At 35.6% G+C, this 12,852-nt stretch overlaps 1 protein-coding gene across 1 annotated transcript; it reads left to right on the top strand.

The window, feature by feature from the left end:
- Positions 1-701: 701 nt before the first annotated feature.
- LOC112518884 (putative receptor-like protein kinase At4g00960) lies at positions 702-12,180 on the top strand. The gene is made up of 7 exons (XM_025126670.1): positions 702-1,554; positions 4,033-4,158; positions 10,610-10,734; positions 10,820-11,030; positions 11,128-11,365; positions 11,583-11,733; positions 11,845-12,180. The coding sequence occupies exons 1-7, from the start codon at positions 702-704 to the stop codon at positions 12,178-12,180; spliced, it is 2,040 nt and encodes a 679-aa protein (XP_024982438.1).
- The last annotated feature ends 672 nt before the right edge of the window (positions 12,181-12,852 follow it).

Below are 12,852 nucleotides of genomic sequence, written 5' to 3' on the forward strand. Positions count from 1 at the left end.
AAAAAGGATTAGGCATGGAAATAAGATCCATCCTATTGGGGAATCCGATATACTCGTTCCGATAGGATCGGGGATTCCCTGTAAAACCAAGGATTGGGGATGTGGACAGAGTCAAGTAACGTAATTTCCACCACGTCTCTGTATATTAAATATATTATATAAATTGTTATTAAATATAATATTCCTAAAGAAATGATATTTTCTTCTTTTTTCTTGGATGCATTTCTGACTTATCTTATTGTTTTAGATAAAAGAAATGGAAAGTCGAAAGTATTTGATGAAACAGTCATGTATAATGCTGTCATTTTATTCACTTATAAATATTTGATACTCTGTTAAAAGCAAATTTTAAAAATATATGAGATGTAAACATGGAGCATTATTAATCGAGCATAGTGTTTAACAAATCTGATTTAAAATGTCTCACATAAATAAGAAAAAATCCTTTGATCCTCCATTAGGAATCCCCGTTCCCTAAGGAATGTGTTCATATTCCTCAACTGAGACGGGCCGGATGGAGATTGAGATCGACAACAGGTTCGAGGATGGGAATGGTGATCGGGGTCCTCACCCCATTAATTCCATGCGTAGGAAGCATCATGGAAAGCACCTAGTGGTCAAATTCTAGCCTCTAATTATATTATCCTCTTTCTCGCATCTCTCTCTCCCACATATAACATAACTAAAGAAGTTACAAAAGTATGGTGATTCTCACCGGAAAACAACTTCTATTTTTCTATCTTAAATTCATGTACCTAATCAATGTTCATGTCAAAGCACAACCCGAATACCTTTACCATATCTGCCGCAACGCTACTACTTATACCCCCAACAGTAGTTACGCTAGAAATCTTGATGCCACCATCTCTTCCCTCTCCAACACAAACTCTGGCTACGGGTTTTTTAACTCCTCTGAAGGTCAACGGCCTGATACAGCCAACGCAATCTCACTTTGTCGAGCAGACGTGGATCAAGTCTTGTGCCGAAGATGTTTGAATGAATCTATTGTTCAGTTAAGACAATCTTGTCCTAATCAAAGAGAAGCAATAACATATTATGATATTTGTCTCTTGAAGTACTCTAATGCCACTATATTGGGAAATTATGATACGAACAAAGATGTTGTCTACATGTGGAACGTTAACAACGCATCTGATAAGGAGGTTTTTACTTGGGCTCTGCTACCGTTGATGAGAAAATTGAGTGGCGAAGCAGCTGCTGGTGATTCATTGCTGAAGTTTGCTATTGGTAACACAACAGGACCAGATTTTGCAACAATATACGGCCTTGTACAGTGTATTCCAAATCTATCGCGGTACCAGTGCTTGGACTGTTTGGATTCTGCAATTTATCAAATTCAATCCTGTTGTGATAGGACAATTGGAGGAAGAGTTCTTACGGCAAATTGTAACTTCAGGTTTGAGACATATGAATTTGGCATCAACACCTCACTTATCCCCTCCCCACCATCTCCGCCATTATCATCATCACCACCACCACCACCACCACCACCACAAGTTTTACAGCCGTCTCCGCAGGTTCCACCAACGCCAGGTATGCATGATGTATGCCCTAAATGTCATTGTTTAATTTAAATATGTACTAAAATATATAATTCGTGCGTGGGTTCCGGTGAGAACGAGAAACGTAAGAATAGATCTCCTCCTTTGGATCAATTCTCATTGAATGTCAACACTAATAACGTGCACCGAATCAATTTTCTTTTAAAGCGCAATTCATGAGTCGACATGAGATTAAAAGTGATCGAGAGTTCAGATCTCTTCTTACGTTTCTCGCATCAACTCTTTTTCTCACATGATCTTTCATCTATAACGATTGGCTCTCGAGCCTGCAAAACCAAGACTTGGAGAAAAATAAGTCAACTATCATAATAAATAGATATTTGAAAAGATAAAAGGAAAACAAACAGAAAAGAAAGGGATAGATCAATCACATCCGTTGAGAAAAACATACATGGTGGAAAATTCAACAAAATAGCTAATCCTTGTTATCCAAATTCATTTTTTATCCAATTTTTAATGTCTCGTTTTTGAAATAGTCAAAGTTTGCATAGAAATTTAAATCTTCACATAAAAATTTGACTTATGGAAAAAAAAAAAACAATAGAAAAAAACACAAAAGTTTGAAAGAGGTTTCTACATAAGGTTTGTTTTTAATTTTTTTTACCGAAATCATTCCTTACGATAATGCATAAGGATTATGTGTAAACTATGATTGTTTCGCAAAATGGGTTTCTAACATGGCTAGAAAATGAATTGAGTTTGATGAATCGACTATTTTTATCAACTTCCTAACATGGGCGACTATAGATGGATCCAAACGTAAATGCATCTTCAAGTTTTTACTATTTACCCTACTCATTTTTGCATCGGATAAACGGACAGCATTTTAATCGAAGACTTTTATCAAATGAAGCAGTTCATAAATAAGAACTATAGGCATGGATCTCTTCCTCTCAATGGAGTGTGAAAAGAAAAAGCGGTCCATAGACATGGAGGAAAACCCCGTTCTAGATGCTCATTAATCAAAACTTCTTATCCACCATACTATTTATAAAGGTGGCGTTTGTTTTTAAGATGTGTTGAAGTCTGATTTTACTTCTGATTTATAAGAGGTGATCTTGAAGTCTAAAATCTGGATCAATAAAATTATTTGTTTTTACGTTTGAAGTCTGAAATCTGAATCGGTCAAATTTGTACAAAAATATAAAAGATAAATAGTTTTTTTTATAAAAGTATAAAAGATGAATAGTTTTTGCTAACAAATCTTTCCGATACCCAAAATATGAACCATGTGATAGAGGACAGATTATGATTAAGATGTATTAAAGGATACATTTACCACTTAAAATTTCAAAGTGCATTTAGAGCCTTTTAAGCTCTTGTTTTAAAAATAAAACAAGAGATATTAAGAGGTAGTTTTGAAAAAGAAACATGCCCAAAGCCTTTTAATTTTTATTTTATCCTCCTCATGTGATCATATATTCATTTTAAGCTTTTACCATTTTCTAATTAATCTAATTTTTATTAAATATTCAAAATAAAAATAAACATTTTTATAGTAATATTATAAAGCTTTCTCCGATGCGATTTAAATGACATCAATATCAAAAATAAAAAAACATAAATATCACATAGTCGTATTTATAGGGATTAATCATTTGAGAACTCCATATCTGTGATAACCGTGAAAACTTTGATCTAAAAGTATCGACTCACATGATATTTTCTCATCTAATACTAACATTAAATGTATTGATGAACATATTTGTTTCACAATGTATTTGCTTCATATGTATGTGATTAATAATATGAAACTTTTTTACATATCACCTTTTTTTTTCACAAATAGACGTCTATAAATAAATTACCGGCAAATTATCCACTAGAATGTTATATGTGGGTCCGTCGTCGAACTCAAGCCAATTAAGAATCAGGTCCCAATGAAAAATGTTATATGGGGATGGCATTTTCTTTATTTACTTTGGATGTAGTAGTTGTCAACTAAAGTCAAAGAAAGACTATTACAGTAGGGTTGTCAAATAACATCAACATAAGATTATGGAATGAACGGGGCAAGGGGTGGTTTTCGAGACCGCAAAGGGAGGGATAAATACAGGAACAAAACGTTGCTGGTTGTAGTAAGTAAGCATGGTTCTAACCTCTTTCTCCGTTCAGATGAACCGTCAACATTGAGTCTTGTTCGGACGCATCTCTTATCGTGGTAAGAACCTCTTATAGGTTGAGAGTTGTTAAGTTGCAACTAATTAAACACGCAAGTAACCAGTCCCTTAGTTAAACTTAGCCAAATACTGAGGGTGCCAGAAGCCAAGATAAAATTGCAGAGGTGCATCACCCAAAAATGTTAGTGTGTTAGAAACCAATATCGATTAAAATTAATAAAGCATGAAGGACATCACTGAATGGAGATTAATAAGGAAATATATGATTAAAATAATCTTTTAATCACGAATCTTGAACCGTTTCATACGAGGATGGTCGTATTTTGCAGGTAAAGATGCTAGTAAAGCTCAAAGGATGGCTATCATTATTTCCATCATTTTGGTGATATTAGTCATTTCCATTGTCATGTTTATAATATGGAGGAGGAAGAAATCACTTGCAGGAAAACTTAAGAGTAAGTACCGAAACTACTGCTTATATTCATATCTGCTTGGTGAAACCACTTAAACTTTAATTTAATTGTTTCCTTACAACATTTCCTTAATACTTATGAATTTTTACTTCGTGCCTAAAGGGATTAGACCATTGTAAGCCATAGGTAGTTATACTCTTTATTCTATTAAGTTCCACAACCTTATGTTGCATTCTAGTAAGAGTATCTTCATGATCATAAGGAACAAAGGAATAAATGATAATGTTGCCTAAAGGCCTTTCATATTCAAAATAATTGAAATAGTTCTCGTAAAAGATGTCACACTCAACTTGCAATAATGTTGTAACTTCGTTGCGATGAAACCTACAACTAACACATAATAACAAGTGACCATACTAGAGGGATGAAGTTGTTTACACATATTCGATGAAATCACCTCCATCAAAAGCACATCTAGAATAATCAATCCACCATCATAAAAAATAGAGCCTTGTCTATAAAAGTTTATGGGTCTTATACATTAACAAATAGACCATGTCAATAAAAGTTCTAACACAATATTACCTTAATATTTCCTATTAATTGCATGAGGTCCCATCATGATATAAAATCCATTTATAATCATAAGTGACTGGGTTCTGTGAAACCCCTCACTTGGTACCATGTAACGTGAATTTTCTGCAGCCGTTTTATGGTGCAACCATATGCAGGGGAGGATCTGTATGCAATATGGTATCAAGCACAACCAAAGATTTGGTTCAATCACTTTGAAAATTTCCTTAATCCACCTCTGGCGACTTGTTTCATCGGGTGGCACCATAATTTTTTGAAGTTGCTTCTGAAATTGGTTGATTTTCACATCCAGATGTCCTTTCTCATTAGCAAGGAGATATTAGAAAATATAATTATACATGAAATGAGTTTGAAGTAAAAACCTACAAAAGTGCCTAACTCCTTGTACAAATAAAATTGGGCTATACATATTAAGAAACCCCACTATTTGAATGTGAGGATGAGGCCAAACGCTCAAACTAAAACGGAATTCAGTGAAGAGAGGTGATGGAAGTCCTTTGGTGAAGATTTTGACATACTGTGAAATGGAAGATATATGGAGGACTCGTGCACAACGTCCCCCACTTGATCACGAACAAAGTGAATGTCAATCTCGATTTACAATGTTTGTTGATGTTGAACCAGATTAGTTGAAAAGTAGACAACAGTCATGTTGTCACAATAAACAATGGTGGCCTTGGCATGTGGAGAGAAGAGTTCGTGAAGAAGGTTGCGAATCTATTAAGTTTATGCGACAACGTTGGCAACACTCTTGTATTCAGCTTCGGCACTGGATTGTGAGATCGTTGCTTTCTGCTTGGATGACTAAGATATGAGGTATGAGCCAAGGAAGATGCAACATCAGGAGGTGGACTGGTGAAAGGTGGGACAAACACCCATTCAACGTCTGAGTATGCCCCAAGCCCGTAGGTGGAGGAGGCATAAAGGTGGAGACCATGATTGRTAGTCCCACGAATATAGCAGAGAATCCACTTCAAAGCCCGTAAGTGAGGCTCCCATAAATCATGTTTAAATAGGGAAATTTTCTTAACGACATATGATATATACTGAAGTATACTCTGGTGAGACCATGGTGGAAGGGGGAATCGAAGACCGACAAGAGAGGACTAGCTAAGATTGCTTGTCCACGGGGTTCAGCAGGGGTTTTGATTTAACATATTTGGTTACTCAAGAATTTCAGTAACCTACTTTTTCTGGGATTTTTGAAGGTGGCACACATTCGGGATTAGTGGCATCAACAAAAATCGATGGTTAGTACATAAAGATGGTTTCTGTAAGTTGTCATAAAGAAAGGCATTTTTCATGATTTCAAACTTACTTGGTTTTAGTAGTCAACAATCTATGAAAAATACTTTTTTTTCACAGTTAAGACAATTTCCATGGCCTCGCTCCAAGAAGCATTATTCTCACCTCTTTGAATCTGTGAAATTGATATGAGGTCGGAACTATCCTAATGGTGCAAGACATATGGACTATCAACATCCATAGTAACATGATCAACTGGTTTCTTAGACATTCCAAATAAATTTTCAAAGCATGAAGAGATTTGACCTAATCAAGTCATGAAAGAAAAAGGATTAGATCTGACCAATTGAAATCTAATCAAAATAGGAAAAAAAAAATCAAGATCTAATCGAACAAGAACAAATCAAATTGGCAAATGAAATGAATGAGATTTGATCGAACAATGATTAGATTGAAACAACAAATTAGTCAGACTGATCTAAAAAATCAAGTCAGTATATCAAATCAAGTTAGTAGTTTAACTTGATCAAACAAGGATCAAGTGTTACTTGGAAGATAACGCTTGCGAAGTTTTAGCTCTAATACCATATTGTAGAACTAGATTGAGAGAGACAATGGATTTATCATTTTCTTATATTGAAATTAAAAGACATGGACACATATTTATACCCTCTACAAAAAACACCATCAGATGCAACTAACCTAAACTAACTAAGCAGACATAATACCAACTCTGTTATCTGCTTAGATGTCATGTTGACAAGAAGACTCCTTTTGCTGAGAAAAGAACCTCCGATGAAATACAGATTGCCTATCACAGTACCATGTGTGATACTCATAGAATAATGTCATTGACCGGTATGAAACCTTAATTAACTAAAAGAAGGGACAAGACTCTACGTGTCATTTCGAACCAATGCCGAGTACGCCTCAGTCATAGCCCTGCACCACTCAACAGATTTATTAGCAACAATAAAGGACGTAAGCTCAGTGTATGATGGGATCAACTGGGTAACAATAGATGTAGATGGGTGAAAGGGGACATAGGGTTTGGGATGTGGCTGTAGAGACATAGGATAGGTGCAGGTAGTGGGAGGGGGAGATGGAGTAGAGGATGGGGTAGGGGCGAATATGTCGATAGGATGCAACATGGTTGGGGATGTGGATGGAGGAAAAGTTTCAGGAGACGAAATATGGGTTGTTGACTGATGATTGTTCGACTCATCATGAGAGGTGGGAGAGGGATAAAGTACATCGATGGCAAAATCAGTGTGAAAATTGGGAGGGGATGGGGGAAGCAATCAGTGGGGTTATGGATGGGGAATGATCATGCTTAGAGGGAAACAATGTGTAATCAGGTAGAAATAGGAATAAAGTTTCATCAAACCGGACATTACGGGCAACATAGGAACGATTGGTTTGAAGGTCAAGACACCGATAAACAAGGGTCACACACGGAATGGATCAGAAGTCTAGATTATGAGCGTTGTATGAACGAAGGTAAGGAAAGCATTGACATCCTTGAGAAAGAGGTAGTCTGGTTGTTTGTTAACAAGATGCTCATATGGGGAGACAGACTGAGAGACACATGATAACATACGATTTACAGGAAAGTGGCAGTGTCGAATGCATAATGTCAAAATTGATGGGGAGCATTTCCTTGTGCTAAGAGGGTGAGTCCGATTTCAACAATGTGTTGATTTCGATGCTTAACAAATCCGTTTGTTTAATGAGTATTTGGGCTTGTCACACGATGGACAATACCCATAGTAGAAAAAAGGTGTTGAGATTTGGATATTCACCCCCATCAGTTTTGAGTTTGGAATTGAATTGACGTTCAACCATTGTAACAAATTTTATAAGCAATTCAAAGAGCGAGCCATGGGATATATAGAGCCACATATAACAAGAATAATCATCCACAAATAAAAAAAAAGTAACGATGGCCACTTGACGATAAACATGGAACAAGCCCCCAAACGTTACTATAAATCAAATCCAAAACCTATGTACTTTTAAAGGAGGAAAACGGTAAAGAAAACTTAGAAGACTTGCCAAATTGACAAGCGAAACAAAGTATGTAAAGTTTTATTAGACACGAGAAGGGAAAAAAAGACTCCACATAGACTTAAGCAAGCACAGATGAGGATGACCTAAAGGTTGATGCCAAATGTTAGACCAAGCATGTTCGAAAGAGAAGGAACCACGCTTAATGGACTGGAGTTGTGGGATAGTAAGAGCAGTGCGAGTATTTTGATCCTTCACAACAAATAAAAAGCGAGTGAAATTCAAAGAGGACATCATTGTCGGTGCAAAAGTTTTGTATAGAGAAGATTTTTTGAGATAGAGGGAACATGCAAAATATTGGAAATACGATATTTTTTGTATGGTGTGTGAATATCAGACGAGCCGACATGTAAGATGGGGAGTCTTTCACTATTACCAACATGCAGAGTGTTAGAACCATGTTACGTTTATGAGAAGTCTGAAAATGCCCGTTTATCAAGAATATTAAGAACATAAATAAGAACAACAGAGTAAGAGCAGTCAAAGGTTTTGCTCTGTTATTGAAGATGAAAGATGCAGAGCAATTTTTTACAATGCTTGAATGAATCATTATTGAAAAGAATAATAAACCTATCTATATAAAGAATTAAATAAACAATGAAACTGAATCTTGTAAACAAGGAAAGACAATCCTATATCTAATAAGTTGTTACAGGATCAACATTATCCTCTCGTTCAGAGTTAGAATAACTCTGAACTCAAGGTCTTCGGATTTTGTCTTCAAATTTGATGCTTAGGCACTCTACGTGTCTTCTCTTGAAATAACTTTGAAGAATGTCTCTTCAGACTTTGTACTTGTACTTCTTGAGAAGCTTTTACCCAAACTCTCAAGTCTTCTAGTTCAGAGATCTGAAGATAAGTCTTTCAAACATAGACTTAGTCGTGTGATCAATCTTTAGTTCAGATCTCTGGAAATCTGCGATTCAGATTTCTCAAGTCTTTTCTACAGACTTTTATTCTTAACAAATTTAGAAGCAATCTTCTTCATATCTTTCTAAGTCTAGACTAGAGAGATTGGTATGTGACTGTTTGCCCTTGGATACCAATTATGTGGCACAAATGAAGATGCTTGGGACTGATTAGTGCTAAAGTGAGTATTAGGCTGAGCATTAAGATTTTCTTTGTAGGTTGGACACTATGTTGGAATATGTTGAATTCCACATTGTTGACAATGTCTATACACGATATTTTGGTTTGATGCCCAACAGAAATTAGGTCCACGTGGCCGGCCTCCATGGGTGTTGGTGCGATTGTTGTTCCTGCCACGACCACCACGGTGTCCTCCACGATACCCATTGTTTGACGACTGTCAGTTTCCATAGAAGGCTTGTGGTGGTGAACGGATGGGCTCACCAATTTGAGGCTAAGAGAATCAACATATCCTTTTGCATGCAGTGACAGATTCATTATAGAAGACAACATATGCTTGTTTTTAGTGTAATTTCTCTGGAGTTTTGTTTGCCATAGAAGACAACATATGCTTGTTTTTAGGGTAAGTTCTCGGGCTCACCCTTTGTTATTAGTGTAAGTTCTCGGGAAAGGGCCGTTGGATCAAAGCACGTTGCTAGGCTCCCCAAATCTCGTGGGACGTTTGTTGGCCATAGAAGAGAACATATGCTTGTTCAAAGCTTGAGGGGAGTAACACCATCTTTACGAGGGCATCGTTTTCTTTCCATGTCGCATATCTGGGGTTTGCCTAGGTCTTGTTATTTGTTGTTGTATGTGGGGGGATATGAATCGATCCATCAAGGTATCTGACAAACTTGTTTGCTGAGAAGAAGGTTCCACCATGGTTTTCCAGAATTGGTAGTTGTCTCGATTGAGAATAAAGGCCCACCGGTGGGCAGATTGAGCAGATTTGCTGCCGTGGTGAATGTTGTGATTGATGGTGCCATGGTATTTGATCAAAGAAGAACGAAGTTGAGGTGGTTATGACTGCTGGACAGAGTTTGGCTGCCAGAACTAGGGCCGACGACAAGGTTTGTGATTAGGGCCGACTTCTTAATGGCTCTAATACCATATGAAACCTTAATTAACTTGAGATAATTTCCAATAGAGAAAATGGAAGCTAATACAAAGCATAAATAGGAGTAATAATTATAACTAAACCCTTAATTATGAGGTGTTTCTAAACATGGTTTAATAGTTTAATAATCTGCTAGCCAATAACATTGCACCATGTACCTTTTTCTAGAAGAATAATTAAGGCTCATGGCCCTTAATTTGTAAAATAAAAGAACTGAATACAAGCATTCTCATTCTCGACTTTAATATTTTTATCATTCTTATTTTAAAACATATGAAATACCATCATATATATACGTGTTATTCTTAAGCAGGTGAGGATAAATAAATAAAAACAACTCATGTAGTAATTTATGATTATTACTAATAGCTTTTAATTGACCACTGAAGAAGAAGTATTTTACAATGGGCCCATTAGCCTATGAATATTTAACGTTTGTACATACTCAGTAGTATTGGAGTATAATCATGTTCATGTTGCTTTAGGCATAATAAAGAAAATTTACATATAATCTTGCAACTACATTTCATGCTGCTTCTTAAAAAATTTCACATATGGCAGGTGAAATTATGGACATTAGCATTGTGGAATCATTGCACTATGATTTCTATGCTATTAAAGCAGCAACAAATGACTTCTCTGAAAAAAATAAGCTCGGACAAGGTGGATTTGGACCCGTTTACAAGGTATATGGAATACATGGTCATATACTGTCAAACTACAATCTTGACATTACACGAGTTCTAAAATTAAAAATGTTGTCATATGCAGGGTGAGCTTCCAAATGGACAAGCAATAGCTGTAAAAAGACTATTGAGGGATTCTGGACAAGGTGAACAAGAATTCAAGAATGAGGTCTTACTAGTCGCAAAGCTTCAACATCGAAATTTGGTTAGGCTCATTGGTTTCACATTAGAAGCAGCTGAACGACTTCTTATATATGAGTTTGTGCCAAATGCAAGCCTTGACCAATTTATATTTGGTATTCTAATAATTACATATTTATGTGTTATGTTTTTCTATATTATTTCTTTTTAAAGAAAATGTTGATCATAACAAATTCTTGCTACAACTTGTAGATCCAACTAAGCGTTTACTTCTTGATTGGGATACACGCTACAAAATCTTAGGAGGTGTTGCTCGAGGACTTCTTTACCTACATGAGGACTCACGTCTAAGGATAATCCATCGTGATCTCAAAGCCGCTAATGTCTTGTTAGATTCAAACATGAATCCCAAAATTGCAGATTTTGGCATGGCAAGGTTGTTTAACCATGAGGAAATTGAAGGCAACACAAATCGAATTGTTGGAACCTTGTAAGTATATATGCCACCATCCAATAAAAATTAGGGATTTGTAGTTTTTGATTCCATATGTTAACAATATGGATAAAACAACCTACCAAATTGTATATATCACCAACTTTTGGACAAAGGAAAATCAATTGAGTTATTACTGTAGCTAGGATTAATCTTATAAATGTGCTAATAAATAACAAATACTAAATTTTATATGTTGTACACCAATGTGTAGTGGATACATGTCACCAGAGTATGCCTTGCATGGTCAATTCTCGACAAAGTCAGATGTCTTTAGCTTTGGAGTATTAGTGTTGGAAATGGTCTCTGGTCAAAGGAATCAACGTTTTCGAAATGGGCAGTGTGATGAAGGCCTTCTTACCTATGTAAGTTTCAAGTAAGAGTACATTCAAGTCAAATTTCAAAGAAAATTTATATTCTCACAAATGTATATATATATATATATATATATATATATATATGTTAACCTCTTTCAGGCATGGAAAAGCTTGCAAGATGAAACAACTTCCAGTATGATAGATCCTGCATTGAAGGCAACAATGGGATCATTGCAACAAATAGTCAGAACTATCCACATTGGCTTATTGTGTGTTCAAAATAATGTTGTTGACAGGCCAACAATGGCTGAGGTTGTTCTTATGCTCAAAAGCTTCTCTCTTGCTCTCCCAATTCCATTTGAGCCAGCATTTTTCATGCACAGTAGCGGTGATGCCCAAATGACAAACCTTGTAGAATATGATAATTTTGGAAACATTAAAGGATCACAGCTTTCAGTAAATGATGCTTCAATAACAAATATAGTCCCTAGATAGTCTTGAAGAAACGATTTATATTTTAGGTAATTATATGTGGTCTTTTACATTATCACGTTAATTATTGTAATTTTATATGTAACCTATTCATTTATTTATTCCATTGCCCGTCTGAAATGTTCGAGTTTGTATTGCAATGTATATATATCAATCTACTTCCATCAGAAAATTGAATAATACAATCACACTTGCTACATTCATATGTTGGTAAGTTTAGTATCCAGATGATGACACTGCTTTCTTACGGATGACTAAACTTTGAAAAGGAACTGAATGAAAAGATCCATCTACATTTGAATTGCTCGAGTAATTGTTTCGATGAAAAATAATAACAACAGACGACTAATATAAACATCTGACACTCGTATCCTTGACATATGACCAATCTAAGTCATGATATACGATCATTTAACTAACTACACTTTTTGATATTTACAGTAGCATCCATAACCGAAGATTAATGATGAAGGATTCTCCCATTCATATTCAAATCATAACCATCGATCATGAGTTATGTATTTCTTCAACAGAGCAGAATATTCACTCTAGACATTATAGACATATATAAAGTATCAGTTACATCAAACATGGGTATAAATATAGTAATCAAATCAACTCAAAAGACGCCAAATTATTTATTACTCAATTACTCTAGAAAGACATTTGCATAGT

This window comes from Cynara cardunculus (assembly GCF_001531365.2).
Source record: "Cynara cardunculus var. scolymus isolate 2C chromosome LG 10, CcrdV1, whole genome shotgun sequence".
NCBI lineage: Eukaryota > Viridiplantae > Streptophyta > Magnoliopsida > Asterales > Asteraceae > Cynara > Cynara cardunculus.